Genomic DNA, 26,836 nt, shown 5'->3' on the forward strand with positions numbered 1-26,836 from the left:
CTAACTTGTTTTTTGTGGCTGAGGTTGATGCCATTCCAGAAGCTTGATAGTTGGCCTGTTTTATTTACTCTTCAATGCTAATGCTATAATTGGGATAATTTTCCTGCTGGAACTTCTGCATTGTTTCAAGTAACACACATGTGACCCAAACTTTTCACATCAGAGGGAAGAAAATTAGTTAGGCTGCTCTGAAACATTTAAGTGCAAACCACTTTAAGAACATTGCACCCACCGTTATAAGCACAGTAGTGGCAACGTCTTGCTGAGGGTCTGTTTTGCTGCCAGTGTTACTTGAACAGAATTTGGGTGTTTCACCAGGACAATGATAAAAGCTTAATAACCACTGTTAGCTAAACAGACCCTCAGCACGATGCCGCTATCGCCTTGATTGTCGGTTAATACACTGTTCTGAAGCCATTTGTGCTCTGGTGTTTTCTGGGTTGTTCCTGAACACATCCTAACCGAGTTTTTATCTTCGGAAGTTGCCACTTGAACACAGCTAATTGTTCCAATGGGACAATGACCCTAAATGCATATTAAACTGGTTTTAGAATAGATGTAGAAAGGCTAACTTTTACGCTTTTGCTATGGCCTGGACACAAACCCTGATAAAAATGTTTGACCCATTTGTTTAAAAGCTGAGTCCATCCCAAGAAACCAGCTAGTTTAAATGAGATCAACTACTTTTGATGAGAAGAGGGGTCAAATACCCAGCCTGAATCATGCCAGTACCTTGATGATAGCTCTTGAAATCATGTGTTTTCTTTGTAACTTGCCAAGAGACATTTAGGCAAATATTTGTGAGTGTGCTCGATGCATCAGAGCCTCTATGTAGTTTTGACTTTATGGGGGTTAGATGAGTGTTATGAAATGAAATATATATACCAGCACTGTCCAATTTGTGATTAAATGAAATTTTTACTTTTTTGTTAAAAGAAACGCAGCGAAACGTCTGGTTCCCCTTCTGCAAATATCCAGTGTTTTAAAGCCCTCTATCTTGTTTAACGAGACATAATTGTTTTGTGAGAATACAATCTTTGAACTGCAGACGACTCTCTGCAGTTGGTGTGTTTCTACGTGGCCTGGGGAAACAATTTGGCACTAGATTATGTCAAAGTCAAGTTGATCTAAATAACATCCGAGCCTTGCTAGTATTTAATAACCGATACCTGATTGGGAGTTGTCGTTACTCTATTTAAAACTCCATTTAGCTTTAAATCCAGTGGGGTATTTTTCACAAATATCTATTTTTTTTTCACAAATAAATATTTCTGAAGCATTCAATTTTAAGCATTTTAACCTCATATCTCTGAGCTAGAGTCTGACTCTGATGAGCCAGGATAGATGGGAAAGCTGCAGCAAATGGTGACGATGATAATGATCATCTTCAGTACTTTAACTGGGAAATCTTTTTGTATTCCTTTTTTTTTTGGATTTCTGTATTAGTTTCCATCCACTTTCACCTCTTGTTAATTAAATGTCTAAAGTATTTGACTTGTGTCATATCAAATCTAGACCTGGTTTTCCAGTGCAGAGGTCCTGCCTGCAGTCTGGACTCAAACGGTTTTCGCTTACCCAAGCATCTTCTTTCTCCCTTTCAGACTGCTGAGCAAAGGGATTTTTCTTCCTCCTCCCCAGTGATGGTAACAATTTGGGTTGTCCTGGTAGGATTTTTGCTCATTATACAGTAGATGTCAAAGGTTTGCACACTCTTGTGAAGTTGCAATGTAAAAATCAGACCATAACAAAGCCTTTTGGAATTTTTTCCACCTTTTAATCCGACATCTGTCCTGTATACCTCAACTAAAAAAAAGTATGTAAAAGGGAAATATTTATACAAATTAAAAAGCTGCAATAACCTGGTTGGATCGATGTGCAGGCATACCCTTCAGATTCATCATATTTTTGATCCAGTTTTAACATTCAGTCTTTTGGGGTACACACCTAAAACGAGTTATTGTGGATCTAATTTAACCAAAAATAAAGTCTGGCCATCCTGGGATTTTACTGACGTTTGATCACTTGAATCCTTTAGCAACAGTTTGAAGAGAGTTTTCAACGGATAAAAAAAAGATCTAACCGTACAAGCGCATCAGTCAGGAGAAGCATACAAAACAAATTCACATTATATTGATGCAGCATATGCTGGCACAGTAAAAACAGTCATTAGTAAATGCAGAATATTTGGAACGATAGTGACATTACAAAGACAGGGACTGGTCAGTAAGTGTGCCTCGAGGCTGACTGCAACACTGAAGGAGCCAGCTGCTCTCTAAATGTGCCAACTCTCAAATCTAGCTGAAACATTTTTTTTTTTTTTTGTAGCACTAGTGGCCTTTTTTATTAAAAAGTCTGACAGAAAGACATGCAGCATAGGTTTACAGGCCAGGAGTGAAACCCAGGACGGCCACGTCGAGGACTAAGGCCTCCATACGTGGGTCACCTGCTACCCCAGCACCACACGCCTCTGGCTGAAACGTTCGAAAACCTTGTAAAAAATCAACCCTGTATATCAACAGAACATCATAACTACAGTAAAACACTGTGGCAATAGCGTCATGATACGGAGAGATAAACAGTAAATTATTGAGGTGAATGAAATTCTGTTATAATTCCCTATTATACCTGTACTTTTTTTTTTTTAATTAAGAGATTTCTTCTTTTCAGCATCACGCTGAGTCCAAATATGCATCGCAATCGTCGACGAAATGACTTGACGGAGGGAAAATCTTAGCTTTGGAATGGACCCAGAGTTCAGAACGTAACCTGACAGAAAATTTGTGTTTTTTTTTAAAAAGGTCTGAGGACAAAGGATGTGCTCAGAGAAGCTTTTGCTCGGGACGGGGGCAAAACCGAAAACTGGTTCCATGTGTTTTATTGTCGACAGACATCCCTAAAATCCTTACAGGAAACATGGGGGGAACTGCTAATAAAAATCAAGAAAAAGTCAAAATAAATAAATCTGATCAGTTGCCTTATGTGATCTCACCAGAGGCACGTGAGTGTGAAAGCTTGTTTTTAGGAATGCATCTCGATTGAAAACCCAAAATGACATAGCAAAAACTGACCCTGGCATGCCGTTGTAAAGGTAACGAGTTACATATAAAGGAGGGTTGCTTCCTTTTTCAGAAAAGTCAGGCTATAGAGTCAAGTAATCTTTCATGCACCACTTGAATTTGGATTGTCACATCCAAACAAACAAACAAACAAACAAAAAAAACAGTGTTAAGACAGTTGTCACTCATGATCAGCGTACATGCGCATATGAAGACTTTCTCTGCTTGTATCTTCGGTCAGATTTGCTGAACAACGTGGTCTCCTTTCTGCCTACCTCCATTTTCAATGTTTCTTCTTTTCCCTAACCTTCTCCTGAGCAATCAAAAGTTGCATCTGAGTAAATTAGTGTCATTTAAAAGTTTTATTTTTATTTCTGTAATCAATTCAAATAGTTAAACTCATATATGATGAGAACTTTGGACTCGATAAAACGCAGTGGACCAACACCAGCAGACGGTAACGGCGCCACAAATCATTACTGCCTGTGGGAAGTTCACTCTGGATCTACAGCATCTTGTGTCTCTCCGCTCTTCCTCCAGACCGTGGAACCCTGATTTCCAAATGTAACATAAAATCCCCTTTTATCGGGAAAAAGTGCTTTTTTTTCTGCTGCGGTTTTTTCCTTCCACTTAATTTTCTACTAATCAGATTGGATTCAGCAATCTGTGAACAGATAACGTCTTTAACTATAGTATTTTGTATTTTACCTGCCTAAAGAAGGCTGTCAGCTTGACACTGTCTTATTTATTTTTTATTGGCCACCACAGGAAATTTCTGTGATAAAAAAACCCTTTTTAGAAACTATGGAGTTTCATTTTTTGTCAAGCCATAATAATCAGAATCACCTGAAATGTATTACTTTGTATGTAACGGCTCTGTTTCCTACATAACAGTGACTTTTATTGGTTTGAATCCTCGAAATAAATGAGCTTTTGGGTGATAATCTAAATTATGGAAATGCCCCCACAATCTTAGATCTGTTTGCAAGTTTTTTTTGCGAGCCCTTTCCACATTTCATATTTCTTGCCAACATGCACCATATCAGCATGCGTGCTGCAACACATCTGCCATTGTTTTCCCTGAATTCATGCAACTCCAGGCTACAAATGCTGCCGGATCTGAGCTTTTTTTTATTTATTTTTTACTTTGCTGTCGCGTCTTATCTGGCGACAAACGTATGAAACATGGTTCAGATTACCAGTAAAACGCTTATCTATGAGCTACCATGTGAATATGAATAGAATATCGCTTTCATGCTGATGAGACATAATTTGACTGGCTCTATAGGGGGAGTAGAGTTGAAATGGATCCCTTATTTCAGTCCTGATTCATGTTTCTGGGAAGGAACTGTACGATTTGGATGCAATAAAAAAAGAAAAAGAAGAAGAAAGCAAACCAAAGAGTTTATAAAATGAAGGGGTCACATTTTGGAAGAAGAGATGTGTTTTTCATGGTGCCACTAAAACTTAACGTGATTGTCCCGCAGCCGAATTAGCTGTCGCTCAACACAATGAGCCTCAGTTTGAGGCGCCTTCTGCTCACTCTCTAATCCCCTTTACTGAGGCGCTGTTTGCATATAAAGGCGAGCAGACACGCATTATCTCCCAAAACACGTTTACATTCTCAGCCTCCTCCTTTATTCTTCACAATCAGGATTATAATTGCACTTGAGTTTGTATCTCTGCAGGACCCCCTTCGCCCCCCCCACCCCCCACCCATAATGATGATGATGATTATGAGAAATTAGTAATACTATCAGGCTGTCCATTGTCCGGTCCCTGCTCCCCCCCATCAGACTGAGTTCCGAGCTGTCCTTGCCGGGCTCACTCCCAGGAGATCCCGCCCCGGCTCTCCGGACCCCGCCGGTTCCGTGGGTCCCCTCTCGCCGCCGGACAACAGGTTATCGTCGGACCGGTTCCTGTGCGTCTCCTGCATGCTCTCCTCGTACGTGGGCAGGTATTTGACCTCGTCGTAGGCCGGCAGGTTCGGAGAGGCGAAGTCCCCGAGGGTGCACTCCGGGTAGGGCTCCAGGAGGAAATCCTGGGACGCCGACGTGGGTCCGTGGAAGAGGGACGGCTCCTCGCCGTGCTCCTGGTTCTGGTGCCGGTTGCGGGGCCGGGGGCAGATGATCCTCTGGATGAAGTAGCCCATGGCGAAGAGCAGCAGCAGGATCAGGATGCCCGACAGCTTGCGCGTAAACCAGCCGACGTTGTCGAAGAAGACGTGGATGGGGAGCTTGCAGCAGCTCTCCGCGGGGCCGGAGCTGCCGTTCCCGGGGCCGGGCTGCGGGCAGCACTGGTGGCCGTCCACGCACTTGACTCCCCCGCAGCTGTGAAGGGCATGGCAAGCCGAGATCAGGCACGCCGACAGAAGTCTCCTGGTTGTCCTGCCGCCGCCCAGCAGACGGGGCTTCATCTCTGCATGCAGCCCCGCGTTGCGCTGCGTCTCTCCTGTGCAAGAGCCCCCCGACGGTGCAGCCGGGTCCGCTCAGGTGTTACAGGAGGACTGGCCTTTTTTTAAAAATTAAAAAAAAACCTTCCCAGGCGAGCCCAGATCATGAGCAGCCACAGGCTCCGCAGCGCCGAGTGGGACAGCAGCTGCAATCCCCCTCTGCCCCCCCCCCCCCCCCCCCACACACACACACACACACATACACACACACCCCTCCCCTTGTTGCCGACAACCTGTCTGCTGGGGTGCACACGAAGCGAGAGGGGCAGCATCAGTGCCTGGAGGGAGCAGTGATGGGGATGATGAATAATCTTACATCATTATTACGTGAGGATATTTCTATTAGGCTCCCTGCGTGTCCTCCTCACTCAGGTTTGCTCAGATGTACGATGCCTTACCTCTTCAGTTCAGATTTAACTAGGAGAGTCAGAAACCCGTTACACTTACATGAGACGAGGAACCTTTAGGTTTGGTGCAAAGCTGAGACCTTAATCATCTGCACAAGAAGGAAAAAAAAAGAAGAAGAAGCTCTGAAACTCCATGATAGCCAATAAGGAGGAATAACATGCTTTAAAAAGTATTGGCAAGGTGCACAATGAAGCACAATCAAAAATGACAAGAATAGTCTGAATAGTGTTTATATATATATATATATATATATATATATATATATATATATATATATATATATATATATATATATATATATATATATATATATATATATATATATACTTGTCTTTATGCTGGTGTAGCAACTTGTAAAAGCTGCAAGAAATTATATAGGTTTCATAAATATAAATGTACCCGTCTTGTGTGTATCACAAATTAATCTGAAGGTTAAATTCTTTTTCCTATTCAGTGAACTCTAATTGCAAGATTTGAAAAAAATAAATTATATATATATATATATATATATATATATATATATAATATAATTACAGTGCCTTGCAACAATTTTACAACCCTTAACATCCTATATTTCTCTGTAAACTTTTTGTGGAATTGACTAATGCAAAGTAGTGCACATTTGATGTAAATGGAAAATCTCTTTTTGTTATTTTTTTCAAATAAACATTTGGAAAGTGTAGTTTTAATTTTCTATCCAGCCCCCTTTACACTGATACCTGTAAATAACATTCAGTCCAAATGCAGCCAGTTATTAAAGAGGCGTGCAATATAACTCAGTATAAACACAGCTGCTCTGTGAAGGCCCCTAGAGGCTTGTTAGAAAACAAACATCTTAAAGCTGTGTTAACGGTGTCCTGAGCTCTGGACATTTCACAGACCACTCACACAATTAGGAAGAGAATGTTACAATTGCACACCAACCAAGATGTGGCCGTCCACTTAAACCAACAGGCCAGGCGAGGAGAGCTGTGGAGGAGCTGTAGAGATTCACTGTGCGGATGGAAGAACCTATCGCAATCAGCGCACTTCAAAAAATGTGGCCCTTGCAGATAAGTGGCAAGACTAAAGCCTTCGTTTAAAGAAAGCAACAGGAAGTCTGTTTGCAGCTTGTTGAAAGCCATGCAAGATACAGAGCAAACACGTGGAAGAAGATGCTCTGCAGATTAGCCCAGAACTCGAACAAAACACAATGTGTGGAACATCGTATCACCCTGAACACACGGTGGTGGACATTCAGGTGGCAGCATCACAGTGGGGGACATGCCTTTCTTCCAGTAGGGACAGGAGATTTGCTCAGAGGGGATGAGATGATGAATAGAGATAAAAACTGGGCTGTCTGGAGTTAGAGCTACGTTTGAAGAACGAGCAAAAGTTTCAGCTCCAAGATGTTTTAAAGAAGGTAGAGTCATACCCAAAAAGACTTGCAGCTATGATTCCGGTAATAACTCGTTGCCCAAAGTATTGACTCTAAAACAAATGCCTTGTTTAATTGGCCATTGTTGGTAAACTGGCCAACAATTAGGTTCAGTGGCCATTGTACATTTAGGAGCTGCATATCTTCAAACTCTGGATCTACTCTAAAAGGCGTACCCAGGCTTTGCCTAGAACCGGCCTCCTCTCACTTTGGCCCACCCCCCCTGGCTAAAGGGCCACATATAACCAGTGATAGCGAAGGCTTCTGATAAAAGGAGCCAAGCTTCTGATAAAAGGCGCCAACAGCTCTGCACATCTCATAAAAAATTAATCGTTCTTGCCGTGTGGGTTTATAATGGACCCTCATTAGAGGGGAAGCTTGATTCACATTAGCTCAGCATCACCCAAGAGAACCATGTGTCTGCAGCACTAAAGGACATAACCATAAAAGTATCTCTTTGGTTTGAAAAGTGGTCCCCTTGAACAACATGTTAATTTTACACCAAAGATGTTCCTTTGGATACCGTCCAAAGAATGACAGACGGCTCACAAAGTGGCTCCACTGAATACAAACGGATTAATTACAGCACTCTGCACTGATGGTGCAGTAATATCAGTCATTTTCTGACAGCATAGACTGGAGCTGCATCTTTTTTTTTTTTTTTTTTACAAAGACCAGCTTGAGCTGAATATAAAACTAGAATTTGGACTTTTCCATATCCAATAGTTTTTTTTTTAGCGAGAACGCAACAAATCTGCAGCATTTGACCTTCATCGAGCAGGACTGTAACGATAATACAAACTTCTGTAAAGTCTTCATTGTCCAAATTCCTGCTTTTCACCCTGTCCTGTGTCTTTGTGTTTCTGTTTGTGATCAACCTAAACAAAGCCTAATGTAGCAAACACATAATCTAATTCGGTGAGCATTATGACGTCAGATTCAGCACAGGCAGGGCATCACATTTCTTTCTCTAGTCTGCCTGGATTAGGGAAACCCGATCGTGTGGCGCTCTTGTAATCAAATAAACAATCAATATTCTATGGAAAGTGACTCAGAGAGATTACCGCCTCCTCCCTTCCTTTCAGGCCACTCTTTGATGACTTTACCGGCAGCTGTTGTACCTCGCAATACGATGCTTAGCACAAAACTATTCCACCCCATCCCCCGGGCCATTTTCATGTTCTGCTGCCTCATAACCTACCATTAAAATGGATTGTTGTAGAGTATGCACCATTTCAGCTGCAGCACATGCCTGCAACTTTGAGGACGTATTGTTTGGTTGTTATGAAGAAGACCTATTAGGACAAAATAACAGAAAACTTCAGTACATATTACTGTCAACCCCCCCCCCCCCCTGCATAACAAGGGGAAAAAATAGGAAGGAAAGTCAGAGCCACCCTTTCATGCAATCACAGCATCATTGGATACATCTCTATGAGTTTTTGGAAACTGCTCCAGATTCTTCATGATGGAACTATTGTTTGTGAATGGCAATCTTCAAGTATCAACACAGATTCTCAATTGGACTGACAAGGCCATTCCAACACTATTAAATGTTTCTGCTTAAACTACTCGAGTGTTGCTTTAGGAGTATGCTTTGGGTCATTGTCCTATGTAATGGCTTTTTTTACTGGCCACTCCTCCATAAAGCCCAGCTCTATGGACCGTATGGTTTATTGTGGTCCTATTGATAGATCCTCCAGTTTCTGCTGTGTAGCTCTGGAGCTCCTTCAGGGTTACCTTTGGTCTCTGTGCTGCCTCTCTGAATAAAGCCATCCTGGCCTGGTCTGAGAGTTCTGGTGGGCGGCCCTCTCTTGCCAGGTTTGTTTTGGTACCATGAGCTTTCAATTTGAAGATGATGGATTTGATGGCGCTTCAATGGAGCACCAAAGACTTTTTATAACTCCACCCTGACTTGTACTTCTCAACAACTTTGACCCTGACTTGTTTGGCAGCTCCTCGGTCTTCATGGTGTGATGCCTCTTATTTAGTGGTGTTGCAGCCTCTGGTGTCTTTAAGAAGATGTATGTTTATACTGAGAGATCATGCGACACAGGTGGACTTCATTTCACTAATGATATTACTTCCGAAGTAACTAGTTGCACTCGAACATTTAACAGGCTTCATAGCAAAGGGGTAGATTTATTACTCATAAGCCCCATTTACCTTACCCTTGTTAAACCGATCCATGCCGAGACCAGTCCGACCTTGGATCAGTTAACCAAGCCGAGCCGACCGTTTACACACCAAGCTGATCTCGGTTCCTTGGTTTCCTCGCCTCCTAGTGACGATCAGCGGTACTGCTGCTCTCTGGGATTTAAGGCGGAACCAAGCAAAACAAAACGGCGGCGCCCGTAACATTCAGGATGTTATGCTTGATATTGTGATATTTCGGTGTTTGCGGAGAGTCAGGGGAAGAAGGCAACCATTGGTGAATTTACTTGAGAGAGTCGGCTTTTGGGAAGTGGATGAGACAAACAAACGTCTAATAAGGATTTACAGACACCGGAAACAACGACAGATGCTGAGGTTCATCACGCTGCTAAGCAGAATCATCACTGGAAACAGTGTGGCACGGTAAGGAAGCTAGTATTATTATGAATGTCTGAATTTTGTCTGAATGGAGTGTGAATCGGGACATGCAGCAGCCAGACACGCCGGAAAAACCGCGGACAAAGCTTGGAACTCCACACTACACCAGACATTTTGAACTGAGAAAGCTTCCTTGATGGGAAGCAAAAATGTCTTCAGCTTCAGAATAGAAGTCCAATTCATAGCTCTCAACTCTCACGCATTGACCGTGTGACACACGCATTTCATCAATTGCACACGCTCACACGCATTACTTTGAAAATCTCAATCTTACAATGAAAATCTCACTCTTGAAACGCACGCGTACGGACGCTTCACGTCATGGCGGAACCAATTTGCGGTACAATGGTTTCCGCACGTCCAGTAGTAGCGGTAACACAGCTGCAAGGACCGGCGCCGCGCAAACAAGGTTCCCCCATCCAAAGTGAAACACTTCTACGGTCCGTGTTGTGTGCGAATGAAATGGTAAGTCGGCATGTGTTATTGAAGTCCGTGTAAAATAGTGACCGTCTTGAATCGAACAACAGCACCCCCCCCCCCCCCCCCCCGTTGGACCGTCTTCGATCGAACAACAGCACCCCACCCCCCCCCCCCCCCCCCCCCCCCCCCCCACCCCGTTGGACCGTCTTCAATCGACCAACAGCACCCCCCCCCCCCCCCCCCCCCCCCCGTCAACAATCTCACTCTCAACAATCGTAAAAAGTTGAGAGGTATGCCAATTGTTTTATTTATTTATATTTTTTAAACCTTTTTTTGGATTGATCGTGACCTGGATGACTGAGAATCTTCACCAACATATAGCAATACAGAAGCCACGGAGTATCATAAATGTGACAATGTCAACATGTCCTCCATGTGTTAGCTACTGCTAATAGCTAATAGCTACGGTAATTGTGTGAAATGGTATTTGGCATTGCTGGCAAGTCTGCTTGTTTTTTTTTTTTCCTAAAGTCGCTTCTAAACTCAGCGGCGTTTTTATGGGCTCGTTTCTGAATGTGCATTCACTTATTTGGGCTTTAAAATAAGCAACTATAAAAAAATAGTGAAGAGACCAGCTCATGCTGCGACGGTACAGCCGTGAACGAGCTGATATCACTCTGCCCATCCGTGTACACACATACTCCCTGAGAGGGAGACAAGACGAACAAACTACCTGTCTCTGCCAGGAGGAGAGAGTAGTTGCTGCTCTACACTGCCCTGTTTCTAACATAACCGCAAAAATAAATTTCACTGTTATATTGATTTAACTTGCCTGTTCAACAGAAAGCCTGTAGCCTCAACATCCATTTTAAATCCCTGCTCCCTAATGAATTATCTCTACCTGGTAATAATAGCTGATATAGATTCTTGTTTTCTCTCGGTTATTACTTCTTTTTCCTTTCTTGATAATTTTTTCTTCCGTCTCGCTAGGCAGAGAACATGGATGGTCCACCATTTCAACAGAAAACAGCAAATAGAATGGTCTACGGTCATCTTTGCTTGTTTTCTACTCCTCCTCCACCAACAGCACTTCTTCATATAGAAGACAGATAGGGGAAAACGCGCATGGCTGACAAGCTTGTCTCCTTTCAGCTTCTGAAATCAGAAATAGCGACTCAACATGGCGCCTCCCAGTGGATGCACCGTAGTTATAAACTACTAATTCAAAGTTATGAGAACGCTTTCATTTTTGATGTGATGTTATTAGACTTTGCCAGAATATGTATTTATAAAAGCAATACCTGATTCTTGCCAATTAATAGCCAAATTAGTTACACACGGTCCCTTTAAATGTGGGGAGGGCGTATTTATGGCGATCTGGAATGACAGTTTTGCCCACAGAGTGTTTTTATAAACCAGAGAACTTGAGTTTGGTCTTATCTGACCATCAGAGCCCTGTCTTACAAATGTATTCCTGTTGTCCACATATATAATGAAGTAAGGGCTTTAATCTTGCCTCTAATTCTTAAAGACCACATTTGAGTAGAGCTAAACTGATAGTTGCCCTGTCAGTAAAGTATCCCACCTGAGCTGTGGGTCCCTGCAGCTCCTCCAGAGGTACAGTAGACCTCTCAGTTGCTTCTCAGTTTGGGTGGAGAGCCACGTCTTGGTAGGTGTGCATTAGTATCATTCTGTTTCTATGTTTGCACAATAAACGGAGAAATACTTAATCAGATGTTCAAAACTTACATTATTTTATAACCCAACTCTGCTTTAAACTTCTCCACAACGATCTGTCTGTTCCTCACATTCATGATCCTGTTTATTCACTAATGTTTCCTAACAAACTTCTTAAGGCCTTCGCAGAGCAGTTAGGTTCAAAGATTGTATTACACAGAGGTGGACTCTATTTACGAATAGGTGTATTCTGGGGGTATTTAGTCTTGATTTTGAGGTATTGAAGTAAAGAGGGATCAATATAAATGCATCCTGCACTTTAAGGCTTTTATTTTTACAGAATCTTGACAGCTTTATGCACCACTTTGTGTAGGGCTCTCATATCATATCTCAGTAAAATACATAGAAATGCATTTGTAACGTGACAAAACATGTAAAAAAGTTTGACAGGTGTGAATTGTGTTGCAGCCACTGTGAATTGTAGGGAGCAGAAAATGCAGAATTACTTGATGACAGATGTAGAATTGCAGAATGTATACACCTAGATCTGTTAACATGGCTCATACAGTGGCATTAATCTACATAATAAGCATGACCTCCTCCTGTGTGGCCAACAATTAAAGCCATAACACGCTGACTATTGTGTATCAGTGTTGTAAATTTGCCATACTGTATGCTTTTATCAGTCTGGCACAAAGGGCCCTTGTGTTGTGTTCAGTAATGCAGTCTTATGGGGTCCATTAGCTCTGTGCACAGATGAATGGCAGCGTTCATTTTTACTTGTCAGAGACACTGATATATTGCTCACCCAGCATTCAGTGTCATGGTTATCACGTTTGCATTAAAAATGAAACAAAGAAGGCTTTGTCCGGACTCTGGATTGTTAATAGACCCACTGGAGGTTCTGGGTTTCACTTTGTGGGCTGCAGAGCAGAAGTCAAAACCTCAAGGTTACAGTACTGTGACACAAACTTTTGCCTCTTACTTTTCTTGCAACATATGAAGAAAACAAAGTTATGGGACATGATTAACCGTTGTCTGCATATGAATGGAGAATCTGTTTGATTTATCTGCACATTCAGATACATCAAAGTGCTGCTTGCATTATGTCTGGTTTACTCTGGCTCTATGTAAACACTGTACATGTTTGGGTTACTTGAAGTGCCAGACAAAAGTATTCAAACCCCTTAATCTTTATCGCATGTCCACTTACAACCACACATTTAAAGGTATTTTAATAATGTCATGCTATATGATGGAACAACACAAAGCACTGCATAAACGGAAAGTGGAAGGAAAATGATGCAAATCCAATCTTAAAGGGACATTAATTTGTATTCAGCCGCCTTTACACTGATACCCTTAAATAATCTTCTGTGCAACCAGCTGCCTTCACTACCTTGTGTTTTAATCACAGAGGCAGTCAAAAGACCCATGAATGAGTCTGGAGGTGCTGCAGAGATCTACGGCTCATCAGGGAGAATCTGTCAATGAGGCTACTATGAGTTGTGCTCTTTCAGAAACCAGCCATGATGGAAGAGTGGCAATTAGGAAGCCATTTTAAAAAATAAATAAATAAAAAGTATAAGAAGTCCTGATGGACTAAAGCCACAGAGGGGGAGGGGGACACACACCAAACCAGAAAGAAGGTCAGATGAGACCACAACTGAACTCTTTGGCCTACATGCAAAAACACCATGTGTAATGGAGACCTAACTGCTCATCACTCTGCCTACGCACTAGTGTTGGTAGCATCTTGCTGTGGGGTTGTTTTTCTTCATCCATTCTTATTGGAAGCCAATCAGAATGGATGGAAACATGGATGGAGCAAACCTGTTGGAGGCTCCAACAGACTTTGAACAGAAGTTCACCTTCCAGCGGTACCACGACCCTAAACCGACAGCTACAGCTACAAGGAAATGGTTTAGATCAAAGCATGCTCACTGGCTACATTAAATCAAAAACTGACTTAAAAACTTTTTTTTCTCAAAGCTGTGAAGGCTATCGCCTGCTGCTGAAAAAATCAAACACACCAACCCACATCATAGTCTATTACATGTTACAAACACACTACTGGTTACACAGCTTCTTGATCTGATAAAAACCAGTTATACTGTCTGATCTGCAAATGTATATTCGCACACTTCAATCTCTCAGGGACTGTCTGATTAGGCATCCATGCAAATTGAAAAATTCGGCAACAAAATTTATTGCATAGTATCATAGACTGCTATCTGTCATGGCTTGACTTTCCATGGTGACCCGGATGCAAACACAGATACAGGAATAGCAGTAAAGGATGGTTTATTTAAGAGAAATAACGTTTATGGGTGAGAGTTTCTGGCCGGCTGGGAAGGCTCTGGTCCTGGACCGTGGGGAAAGAAAGAAGACAGAGTGAGCACCAGCAACAGACAGGCTGGTTCCAGGTTTTGCTGGAGCACTCCACGACGGAGAGTGGACAGGCCAGGTGTACTGCAGGACGCCGGCAGGAGAGGAACAGTCGACTGGAGTGCCAGGAAGGCTCGAGGGATGTGGCGCATTCAGAGGACCAGGATGATGATGATTGAAGAAAGACCAAGCAGGAGCAAGAGGGGATTCTAGGAGAAGAGAGACAAGGAGTCAATGAGTGGTAATGCAATGAATGAATATCGAGGAGCAAAGTTCTGGTCAGGTACCGCTCAGGTGAGCTAATGGTCTGACTCCTTCCTTCTGTCTGCAGCAGCCCTAAAAGCTCCTCCTGATTAACGGAGATTGAGAACAGCTGCTGCCGGAGTCCGGCTGTCGCTCCCTGCAGGAGAGGGGTAAGAACAACAACTACACACCACGGCTCTCCTGAACCACATACCTGACACTATCGTTTTGATTTGGAAATAAGTTGATAAGCCGCTAAGGACTATGTGCTGCTAAAGGTTATAAGCTTGACTCCTTCAGGAAGTGTTGTCGTTGGCCAGTGCAATCAACAGTTTTATAAAGAATAAATAAGTAAAAATGGAAATATTATATATCGTTGCGTCTCTTGTGTTATGTGTATATATGTGCATTCTGAGCCAGTCCCTACCTCATCAAAATGTCATTATTGTAACAAATAATGACGGTAAAGCGTACTGATTCTTGGCCCAGTCTGACTAAGTTTAAACTACTTTGCAGAGAGAAATAGACAAAACTTTCATCCTCTAGATGTACAAAGCTAGTGCAAACAAACATATCCCTATCGGCCTTCAGCAGTAATGGCAGCGAATGCTGGTTTTAAAAAAATTGGAGACTGAATACAGCACACAAACATTTTCAGTATTGTGTTTGTTTTTTGATTTTGTGGCACTGGTGGCCTCTATTCAGACAGGAAATGGTCCTCAAGATGGGGGAGTTGACCTGCAGCAAAGATCCCAAGGTCACAAATCAACATTTTCATTCTGGCTCACAAGTATGCAGTACTTTTTGTTGGTCTATCACTGATAATCCTAGTAAAATACAGTAATACAGGACAATTTGCGGTTGTAGCATAATGTTGAAATGTTCAAGGTATATATATATATATATATATATATATATATATATATATATATATATATATATATATATATATATATATATATTACACTTTTCAAGGCACTGTTAGTGGTGCCATTGGGTGTCTGTGAATTACAATCATCTTAAACTCTAATAAAAATCATGGCCTGCAGTCATTGTGGATCTAGTGAATTTAGCAAGTCCCACACCACAGCTATTTCACACCCACATACTTCCTCTAATCTTATCGCTCTGCTGGCTCGGGGGCCTCAAAAGAGCACACAATGTGTGCTCAGAGCATGCAGTGACCATGTTTATGTTTTAGTTTCTTCAAGTGGGTGTTTTTGTATGGCTTCTACGCCTGCCCAGGTCACATCATCAGTGCCAGTTCTTGCATGAATGTTGTCTTGGGCGAGCTCCTCCTATTTAAAAGCCCTTATTTTTCGACAAAACTAAAGATCCCTGCTGTTTTGTTTTCATAAACAGGGTTTTTTTTTTTAGATTTAAAATGTGTTCCAAAGAAATCCTTTATCACTGTAGAATAAGTTAGCTTAGGTTTTTTTTTTATCAGTCTATATATGTTGCAGTCTTTACACTGACTTCAGTACAACACAGTCAGGAGGCAAAAACGAAGACAAAAAAATCATGTTTTGTTGGATTGAAGCTGGACCAAAATGTGCAAATATAGTCCAGATTACTTAAAAACATTATAGAATAGAAATTTTGTATCTAAAAAAAATATTGACTGCATCAGTGTTATATGGTCATACTTTCATACAACCCACAGTCAACATTTACTAAAAGGAAGTTAAAAAACATCCGGGTCCAGTCTTTTTCTCCCCTCAACTGCTTCTGTCCCCCCATGACAGAATAACCCCCTGGGTGAGGAGCCAGATCCCCCACATCTGAACTTCATACCCTTGAATAAGCAAATGTTGAGCAGAAGATTTGCACTTTACTCTAAAATGTCTTGTCCTCAACATTACGTTTAAGTTTTAGCATCGAGGTTAATCAACGTTCAGACGTCCTTCTGGGAGGAAAAAAAAAAAACTTTCATTGAGGCCAAAAGACATCCTGAACTGAAGAGAGCGGGTTAAAATCCCTCCTCTGTCCCATGGGAATCACTCTGGGTACTGTGAGTGGATCAGATCGTTGCGAGGTCTGTGCTGAGCCAGGCCTTTTCACTTCATAGAGACAATACATATACGATTGCCCTCATAAAGAGCTACAGCCTTAGTAGGCTGCTATCATTTATAGTGCTTTGATAGATAAAAAGCAGTAAGTGACTTGACTCAGCATTGATGCTTCTGTTCACAAGGGAACGCCATGTGTCCTCGGAAAGTTTTACATTAGATTACGATAAATTAGCTGCTGCCCTTCTATACTGCCACAACCACCCACAGATTTTTCCATTGACAGCTTAAGTTTTGATACACTGCTCGATCAGGAAAGGCATCGCATCTACGGAGTCACGCAGCTTAACAGGACTGTAGTTTTTTCCAAGTTTTTAAATGCATTTCTGCCTTATCGTGGAGCAGATTTAAGCTACTTGAGGTCAGAGCATTGAAGGTGCTGACAAAATACTAAAGCCCCCCCCCCCCCGCCCCAACCTCTGTTGGGAAGGGCCACCCTCGTTTTTTACTTATAGATAACCCATCTAGCCAGCTGCGAATGACTCAACTTGCTCAAATGAACGCCCCACACAGACACCTGGAGGTTAAATATAGGATAAAGTTTTCTCTTTCCCACAGTGAGGGTGGAAGGCAGGAAGGGTGTTTTTTTTTCTGAACCCCCTCCCTCTGCATTTCATACCCTGAGTCACAGTGCAAAGGAAAGAAAGGGGCGGGGGTGGGGGGGTGATTGTGTGTCTCTGAGGGTTACAAGACTATAGCTTTCAATAGCTTTCAGCTGCATCCCTCCAAACGCCCACGCTGCCCTAAAGCTTGTCCTTCTGCAGCCACTCGAAGCCTTGCACTCTGTCAGGGGACTGACTGTGAAAATAATGCATCAGCAACATAGAAGAAGTAGTTGGAAGGATAGATGACAAGGAAGAGTAAAGAATGCTGACAGGATTAGCATATTATGTTAAACTTAGGTTTTTAGATTGCTTAAGGAGAACTAATGTCTGGATAAAGCAGAAGTGAGCAGAAGAGGCATGATGAACTCAAAAACTCCCTTCCACGTTCCTTAGAGATACAGATAAAGAACGTATTTTCCACCCTGTTGTCTATATAGTCGCTTCTTTTCCTGTTATTCCCCACCAACTTGTTTTCTAGATATTCAAAGACAGGAAATATGTTTATACTGTGCCTTGAAAAATGAAATATATAAATATTTCCCTTTCTAGTCCCACAGAGGGGAAAGTTGTCTCTGCGTATAACCCATCCCTTGGCGGAGTGGCGCACGGGGAGCAATCTGTGGTCAAGGGTCTCGACCCTGGGACTCAGGGACCCAGAGTGACAGACTGAGTTTCGAACCAGCGACCTTTGCAGCCTCTTCAAGACACAAACATTCAGCTCCCTAGCGGCTACGCCACCACTCCCTTATTAAATTATTTATAGCCCTTAAACTTTTTCACATATGGGGACGGTACAACCCCAAACCTCTATTTATTTTTATTGGGATTGTATGTGTTAAAACAATATAAATTAGAATATAAACTGTTAAGTGAGAGAATAAAAAAAAAAACAATTAAAATTTTGTACCAATTAAAAAATCTGAAACCTTTAGTGTGCATTTGTGTTTGCCCCCGACGAGTCAGCACTTTGTTTCTTACAGCCTCGGATCTTTAGGGGTATGTTTCTGTCTGCTTTGTAAGCCATCATTGTTTTCAGAAATTGCGACTGTAGCTCTCGCCCTTTTGTCATCAACTCTTACCGGCTGTCCAATTTTTGCAACAGAAAAGCAGCCCCACATCATGACACTGCCACCATCATGCTTCAACAAGGGGATTTGCGAGTTTAGGGTAATGTGCAGTTCTTGTCAGTCATCTATAAAAAGGCCAGAGTGCATGACTAAGTCCTAAGTGGAGAAACAATTTTAAATCAGAGAAACTTCTTGGCCTTTTGGCTAAGATCAAGCATCCGTTCTTGTCTGTTTAATATCATGGATGCTACCCGGGGACCGTATATTAAATTGATTTTGGAACAGGGAGATGGAACAGGGACTTGTTCTGTCCATGCCACACACCCTCCATGAATGGTGTACCTCCTTTCAGTTTTAAGGAGCAGTGGTGGCCTAGTTGTTAGCGTAAGCCACTTGCGTCCTAGGAAGGCTGCAAGTTCCCCGGTTCACATCCCACAGACTGCCCTTCTGGCTCCCTGAGCAAGACCCCTAGTCCCAGAATGCACCACGCAGTGGTGGCCTACTGCTCCCTGAGGGATGGGTTAAATGCAGGGGACACATTTAATTGGAATGTACACACAGGTGCAATGACAAATATAGATTATTGTTCATTTGTGGGGGACAAAAGTATCCCCCAAAGTTCTCATAGAACTAATTTGTCCAAGAGGAATGCAAAGAGAGACAGAACCAATAGAGTTGACAGCAGGAAAAGCTGTATACATATAAAGATCAAACAAATACAGGACCTAAATCATCCAAATTAAATCAAAGAGAATGGAGTCACAAGTTTAGTCACAAGTCATAAGGAACTGATCCCAGTCCAGGATGAAATATTAAATCAAGTTAAACCTTTTTTCTTCCTTTTTTTTCTCTCTGAATTGAAGATCACCATCACGTCCTACACAATATAACTATTTGGGTTTGCTCATCATTTCCAGAGCGACTCACCTCAGGTCCTAACTTTTCACACCCGGGACACACGCTGAGCTGCTTTCTCGCTGGTCCAACTGATGGTGAACTGGCCGATCGTTACAAACAGGAAACAGGATTCCTCTTCTTCAGGGCTCCCTGTGGATTTATAGGGATAAATACATGCATGGTTTAGGAGAGACGACATAAGCTTATTTCCTATCACATGTAGTTAAACCTTCAATTAAACATGCGAATCTAAACATCACCTGATATAAATGTTTTAAAAAAGAAGACAGGTCACATTTCTGCATGTTTTTAATTTGCTTAAAACTGATCCAAGACGGGGTTTCTATGTCTGTATTTACCCTTTCAATGTTCAGTTGAGCAGTTTAAAGCACAGTGATTCCCTGATCTTTGTAAAGTGTAGGCGCCTCTGTAAAAGCAGATGTTTTTTTAAGGAACATTCAGTAATGTGTTTAAACTTTGTCAGGGGAGATGTCAGGATTTGCAAACAAGGCATTTGCACACATCACACGAACCCTGCTCATTTCAGTGGTTCTGGTTGTGTAGCACCACCTTCAGGTCAACGTTGCCTTTTATTTTTGTGAAACATACACCATGACTTGGCAGAAAACTTGAAACACATGTATCCTTGTTTTAAATCCTGATGACTGCGCCAATCTGTTTTATGCATGATATTTTTAATTGCTGTGGAATCACTATATAAACTGGATTTAACGTGACTAAATAACATTTTTTATTTAGTCACAGTTTGCATTAATTTCTGATGTGGCATTTTAGCTGTTAGTTTTACTTGGTGCTGAACATGTGAAACCAATGAGAAAATCAGCTAAAAATAAATATTAAGGGGTTAACTGAGTACATTTCAAATATTTCTGCTTTAATACCACTGCACATATTTCACGGCACATATTTCCCATTTTCTTCTGACCTATCCTGGACTGTGAACACCTCCCACCTGGTGAAGAAGGCCCGACAACGGTTCTTCTTTCTCAGGAAACTGAAATGGACTGGACTTTCTATTAAGCTGCTCGTGAACTTTTATAGAGCCACAATCGAAAGCATCTTGTGTCACAGTGTGGTGTGGGAGCAGCACGGCACAGGAGAGGAAGGATTTAGCACGGGTGGTGAGGTAGGCACAGGGGATTGTGGGACGCCATCTACAAGATGTAGACACGGTTTGTGCTGCACGAGTCCAGAAAAGGGCCAGACGAATAGCCACAGATCCTGCCCACCCAGACAACTTGTCCCACTTCCATCAGGTAAATGATGCAGGAACATTAAATCTAAAACTAATAGACGTAAATACAGCTTCTTACCCAAAGCTGTGAGGGTTATCACCCCTCTGCTGAGAATCAAATAAACCACCAGCCCGGTTCATAGTTTGTTACATGTTCACAAACATACTACTGAGTCCACATGTTCTTGATCTGATGAGAATCATTTACACTGTCTCTCACATGATAATGTCTATTTGTACACTTTTGTTTCTCAGGGAGTCTTTGTTTGGACATCCATGCAAACTGCACAGTTCTGTAACTTGTAGATGGGCCCAGTGTGTAAGATCTTCACACTGGGGCGCCATCTAGTGGTACGCTGAAGGAATTACAAATGACTTCCCCCCCCAATAGCGACTACGGAAGCCTTGCAGTATAATAAGTGTGACAATGTAAACCTGTCCTCCGTATATTAGCTATGGACATCATGTGAAATTGTTTTGGCACTATGGTTGAGTCTGCTGTTTTTTTTTTTTTTTTTTTTGTAAATTCACTTTTAAATTGCGTGATGCATGATTTTTTGGGCTCGTTTCTGAACATACAGTCGTAAAGTTGTGCTCTAAATAAGGAACTATAAACATCAGTAAAGAGACCCGGCCGGTCTTGCTGCTGTACTACATACAGTGAACAGGCTGGCCGATATCCTTCCGCATATTGTACATACATACATACATACATACATACATACATACATACATACATACATACATACATACCCTTCGTCTCTCTCTCTCTCTCTCTCTCTCCCTCTCAGGTAGAGAGAGGCGGTAGGGAGCAAGAGGCGAACAAAACGACTTGTTTCTGCCAGGAGGACAGAGTGGTTGCTGGTCTACACTGGCCTGTTTCTAACATAACACGAAAAATAAACTTCACTGTTATATTAAATAAACTTACCTGTCCAGCAGGAAGCCACTAACCTCCGCATCAGTCCGCCCTCTCTGCCTGGCAATAATAGCTGTGCCGATATAGACTCGTTTCTCTGGTTATTACATTTTCTTTTTTTGGTTATTTTCTCTTCCCTCTTCTTGGGCAAAGAGTATGGAAGCTCCTCCATTATAAGAGAAAATGGCAAATAGAATAAGTTGCAGCTGTCTTTGTCTATACTCCTCTACCACCAACAGCACATCTTCATATAGGAGACAGAGCAGGAAAACTTGTATGGCTGACAGATTGTCCCCTTTTGGCTACTGAAATCGGAAATAGTGACACAACATGGCGCCTTTCAATGGGTGCGCCGTCACATATGTGTTTATAAACTACTAATTCTAAGTTATGAGAACGCTTTCATTTTTGATGTGAGATTATTAGACTTTCCCTACTGAAGTTGCTACCCCCACGACCCGACCCCGGATAAGCGGAAGAAGATGGATGGATGGATGGATTATTAGACTTTGCTAGAATATGTATTTATAAAAGTAATACTTGATTTTTGCTAATTAAAAGCCACTGTCCCTTTAAATTAATTGCACAGTATTTTAGATCATCTTGTAAATGGACTGCTACCAGTCTTTTTGTCTCGTGCATTAAATAACTTGAACATTTCAATTTTTGCTAATGCCTATTTGCACACTTTTTAACTTCTCTGTGAGTGTTTGTCTACATTCATGCAACTGCACAGAAATCTACATCCTCTGTAAATGGACTGCTATCTGTCTTTCTGACGAACATTTTATCGTATGCTAAGGACTATTTGCACACTTCAAGCTTCTCAAGAAGTGTTGTTGGTGCAATAATAAAAAAAAATAAAAAAGTAACTTTGTGTTATTGTGTTTGCATGTTATGAGTAAAGTATTTGCATTCTGAACCGGTGTCTCACCAAAATTTCTTTATGGTACCAATGAGGAGTCTTGATATAAAGCACCTTATGAAAGTATATATACACCACAGACTTTTCCATATTTTTTCCACATTAAAACTCCAAAGTATTTGTAGGATTTTATGTGGCAGTCTAGCATAAAATTATTATATTTTTTAAAGGAAAGCTGTAGAAAGTCCTGTTTCTGTTAACTTCAAGCTATGTAGGGGACACGGGGAATGAAAACCCACTCCACATCCCTGAACCCATCAACTCCATGGTGATGCATGGCAGTGGCAGCATTATGCTGGGGTTGCAGTTCTTCAGTAGAGCAGGGTAGTTAGTCAGAGCTGATGGGAAGATGGATGTAGCTAAATACAGGACCATCCTAGAAGAAGAACCTGCTAGAAGATCCAAATGACTCTGAACTGGAGCAGAGGTTCACCTTCCAGCAGGACACAAAATATACAGCCAAAATATCAGTGATGTGGCTTAGTTTAAAGCAGATACATGTAGGTTTTGTCATGTGTCATGTATGAATCGCCCAGCCTAGATGAAATTGAGAATTTGTTGTAGGACTTCCAAATTGATTCTCCCAGTTGTTCTCCATTCAAGCTGAATGAGGCACAAAAGTGCATAATTTTAGTGATTATATCTGCAAAGTTGGTGGAGACACAGCCAAAAACATTTGCACCTTTAACTGACGTGCAAGATGCTTTGACAAAGGCTTGAGTCAGGGAAGCTGAATTAAAATGTACTCCACACTGGTAAAATTTTAATATGAATTTTTTAAAATAGGAAAACAAATACCTTCAGAAACGTTGTTTGTGGCATTATTGTCTAAAACTGTGGAAAGTATTAAAGGGTTATGAGATGTTCTGCAAGACACTGAAGCCTCCTCACATTGTTTTTTTCCACATGAATCTAAGGTTGAAATACTTTCACTGCTCACTGTTCCTTCTTTCTTCCACTGACTATGTCCCTTGTCTTACCCTTCAACAAGATCTCCTTCGGTTCTTCTTTTATCTTTGCTGCTCTCTGAAAGATACATATCACTTTGTCAAGTTGGAGAAGTGGAAAGACAGAAGAGATCAGCGAGGTGAAGCTCAATTCGTTCCATCACGAACCAGGGTGAGTTACAACAATGATAAACCCTGGTTCACAGCAAAACTCAGAAGGCTAATGTTGGAGAAGGAAAAGGCTTTCAAAAGTGGGGATAAATGCAGATTCAGAGATGCAAAATACAAGTGTTGCAAGACGGTGAAAGAGGCTAAACGGCTGTACTCTGAGAAGCTGCAAACCAGTTTTCAGCCAACGACTCTGCTTCTGTCTGGAAAGGGCTTAGGCAGATAACAAATTACAAGCCTAAAGCCCCCCACTCCATGAACAACCAACAGTTTGCAAACGACCCGAACAACTTCTACTGTCGTTTCGACAGACAAAGGGACAGTCCTGCTATCACCCCCCATGACACCACCCAACAGATCACCTCCACCTCCTCCTCAGTGACAACTCTTGCCATACAGGAGAGAGATGTTAACAAACTCTTCAGAAGACAGAACCCCCATAAAGCTGCTGGACCAGACTCTGTGTCTGCATCCACCTTGAAGCACTGTGCTGATCAGCTGTCTCCAGTGTTCACAGACATTTTTAACACCTCACTGGCAACATGTCACGTGCCAGCCTGCTTCAAATCCTCCACTATCATCCCTGTTCCCAAGAAGCCAAAGACCACAGGACTTAATGACTTTAGACCCGTCGCTCTGACCTCTGTGGTTATGAAGTCCTTTGAGCGCCTAGTGCTTTCACACCTAAAAGAAATCACCGATCCCCTCCTGGACCCCCTACAGTTTGCCTACAGAGCCAACAGGTCTGCAGACGACGCTGTGAATCTGGCCCTTCACCACATCCTCCAGCACCTGGACTCTGCAGGAACCTACGCCAGGATCATGTTTTGAAAGGCTGCTTTGAAAGGCTGGTAAAGGAACACATCGTCTCCAGTCTCCCCCCAACATTCGACCCGTTCCAGTTTGCCTACCGGCGGAACCGCTCCACTGAGGACGCCATCTCCTCTGCTCTTCACCTGAGCCTGGCACAGCTGGAGGAGAAGAACACACACGTGCTGATGGTATTCCTGGACTTCAGTTCGGCGTTTAACACCATCATCCCACAGCATCTGGTGGGAAAACTGGAACATCTGGGCTTCAGCATACCCCATTCGCAACTGGCTGCTAGACTTCCTCACCAACAGACCTCAGTCGGTCCGGGTCGGACAGAACACCTCTGATGTCATCACCCTCAGCACGGGCTCCCCTCAGGGCTGCGTCCTGAGCCCCCTGCTGTTCACCCTGATGACACAAAACTGCGTCCCCAGGTTCACCACCAATCACATCGTGAAGTTTGCTGACGACACAACGGTGGTGGGCCTGATCAGAGACGACAACGACCTGGACTACAGAGAGGAGGTGGAGCAGCTGGTGAGCTGGTGCAGAGACAACAGCCAGATCCTGAACGTGGAGAAGACGAAGGAGATCATCGTCGACTTCAGGAAGAACCAGCCTCACCACACTCCACTGCTCATCAACAGCTCAGCTGTGGAGGTGGTCAGCAGCACCAGGTTCCTGGGGGTGCACATCATGGACAACCTCGGCTGGTCTGTGAACACCACGGCACTAGTGAAGAGGGCACAGAAGCAATTGTACTTCCTGAGGAGGATGAGGAGAGCCCACCTGCCCCCGCCCATCCTCACGACCTTCTACAGAAGCACCATAGAGAGCATTCTGACCAGCTGTCTCTCTGTGTGGAGTGGAGGGTGCAGTGCCTCCGACTGGAAGAACGTGAGGAGAGTGGTGAGGAGAGCAGAAGGGATCATCGGGGCTCCTCTTCCCTCCATAACAGACATTTCATCTCAGCGCTGCGTGTCCCGAGCCCGTAACATCATCAGGGACCCCTCACACCCCCACCATGGACTGTTCTCCCTGCTGCCCTCTGGGAAGAGGTTCCGCAGCATCCGCTGCATGTCTACCAGGTTCTGCAAAAGCTTTTTCCCTGTTGCCATCAGACTGTTGAACTGCTGCTGAACTATAACCCATAAACTCTGCACAACATTCACATATTTGCACGTTTTGCATCATTGCATCTCCATCTAGCATTACAAATGCTGCCAAACTCTTAGTTTTTTTAATGCATTCTTGCACAAATGCCCTTTTCACAATCAAATTCTGTACATATAAATGTTTTTTTTTTAAAAAAATACTCACCTGTACACTGTGACTTTCTCCTGCATTGTTTACATTTCAATTGTTTTACTTTTAAATCAGTGCTGCACCTTATACTGTAATCTAATTTTTACTGCAATTTACAAGCTGTATGTAACGAAATTTCATTCTGTACGCAGTCTGTGCACACAAAATGACAAGTTGTCTAAGTTTAAGTTTGTGGATTTCAGCTCTGCCTTCAACACAATCATCCCAGCTCTGCTTCAGCAGAAGCTGTCCCAGCTGAATGTGTCCAACTCCACCTGTTGTGGATCACAGACTTTCTGTCTGATAGGAAGCAGCAAGTGAAGCTGGGAAAACATGTCTCTGACTCACAGCTCATCAGCACTGGTTCCCCCCAGGGCTGTGTTCTTTCTCCTCTGCTCTTCTCCCTGTACACCAACAGCTGCACCTCCAGTCATCAGCTCCTGAAGGAGCTTGACACCACTCTCATTGGACTTATCTCTGATGGTGACGAGTCCGCCTACAGGTGGGAGGCTGATCATCTGGTGACCTGGTGCAGGGAGAACAACCTGGAGCTCAACGCTGTAAAAACTGTGGAGATGGTTGTGGACTTCAGGAAGAACTCAGCCCAAGCTACCCCCATCACCCTCTGTGAATCCACAATCGACACTGTGGAGTCTTTCCGCTTCCTGGGAACTATCATCTCCCAGGACCTAAAGTGGGAGCTGAACATCAACTCCCTCACCAAGAAAGCCCAGCAGAGGATGTACTTCCTGAAGAAGGCAGCTGAAGAAATTCAACCTAACAAGGACAATGATGGTGTGGTTCTACTCCTCCATCATTGAGTCCATCCTCACCTCCTCCATCTCCATCTGGTACGCTGGTGCCACCGCTAAGGACAAGAGCAGACTGCAGCGTGTCATCCCGTCTGCAGAGAAGGTGATTGGCTGCAATCTTCCATCTCTCCAGGACCTGTACGCCTCCAGGACTCTGAGGCGTGCAGGAAAGATTCTGGCTGATCCCTCGCACCCCAGTCACAGACTATTTCAGACACTTCCCTCTGGCAGGAGGCTGTGGTCCATCAGGACCAAAACCTCACGCCACAAGAACAGTTTTTTTCCATCTGCTACCGGCCTTATGAACAAGGCCAAGAGGACTTACAAGCTTCTGCGTTACATTAACGCACAGTTTACTGAGTGTATACAGCTTCTGTATATATATATATATATATTTTATT

The 26,836-nt window shown here is 42.8% G+C and overlaps 1 protein-coding gene and 1 pseudogene across 1 annotated transcript; one reads left to right on the top strand and one right to left on the bottom strand.

Moving 5' to 3' along the window:
* Nucleotides 1-2,631: 2,631 nt before the first annotated feature.
* On the bottom strand, nt 2,632-5,674 carry LOC105932573 (uncharacterized membrane protein C3orf80 homolog). The gene has a single exon (XM_036150052.1). The coding sequence runs from the start codon at nt 5,470-5,472 to the stop codon at nt 4,849-4,851; it is 624 nt and encodes a 207-aa protein (XP_036005945.1). The 5' UTR covers nt 5,473-5,674; the 3' UTR covers nt 2,632-4,848.
* A 12,904-nt stretch (nt 5,675-18,578) lies between these two features.
* Nucleotides 18,579-18,741, top strand: LOC118566873 (annotated as a pseudogene).
* Nucleotides 18,742-26,836: the final 8,095 nt, after the last annotated feature.

Source organism: Fundulus heteroclitus, chromosome 18, assembly GCF_011125445.2.
Source record: "Fundulus heteroclitus isolate FHET01 chromosome 18, MU-UCD_Fhet_4.1, whole genome shotgun sequence".
NCBI lineage: Eukaryota > Metazoa > Chordata > Actinopteri > Cyprinodontiformes > Fundulidae > Fundulus > Fundulus heteroclitus.

Excerpts from the sequence above, each read along its gene's own strand:
- LOC105932573 (XM_036150052.1), bottom strand. The coding sequence starts at position 5,472 with ATGAAGCCCCGTCTGCTGGGCGGCGGCAGGACAACCAGGAGACTTCTG.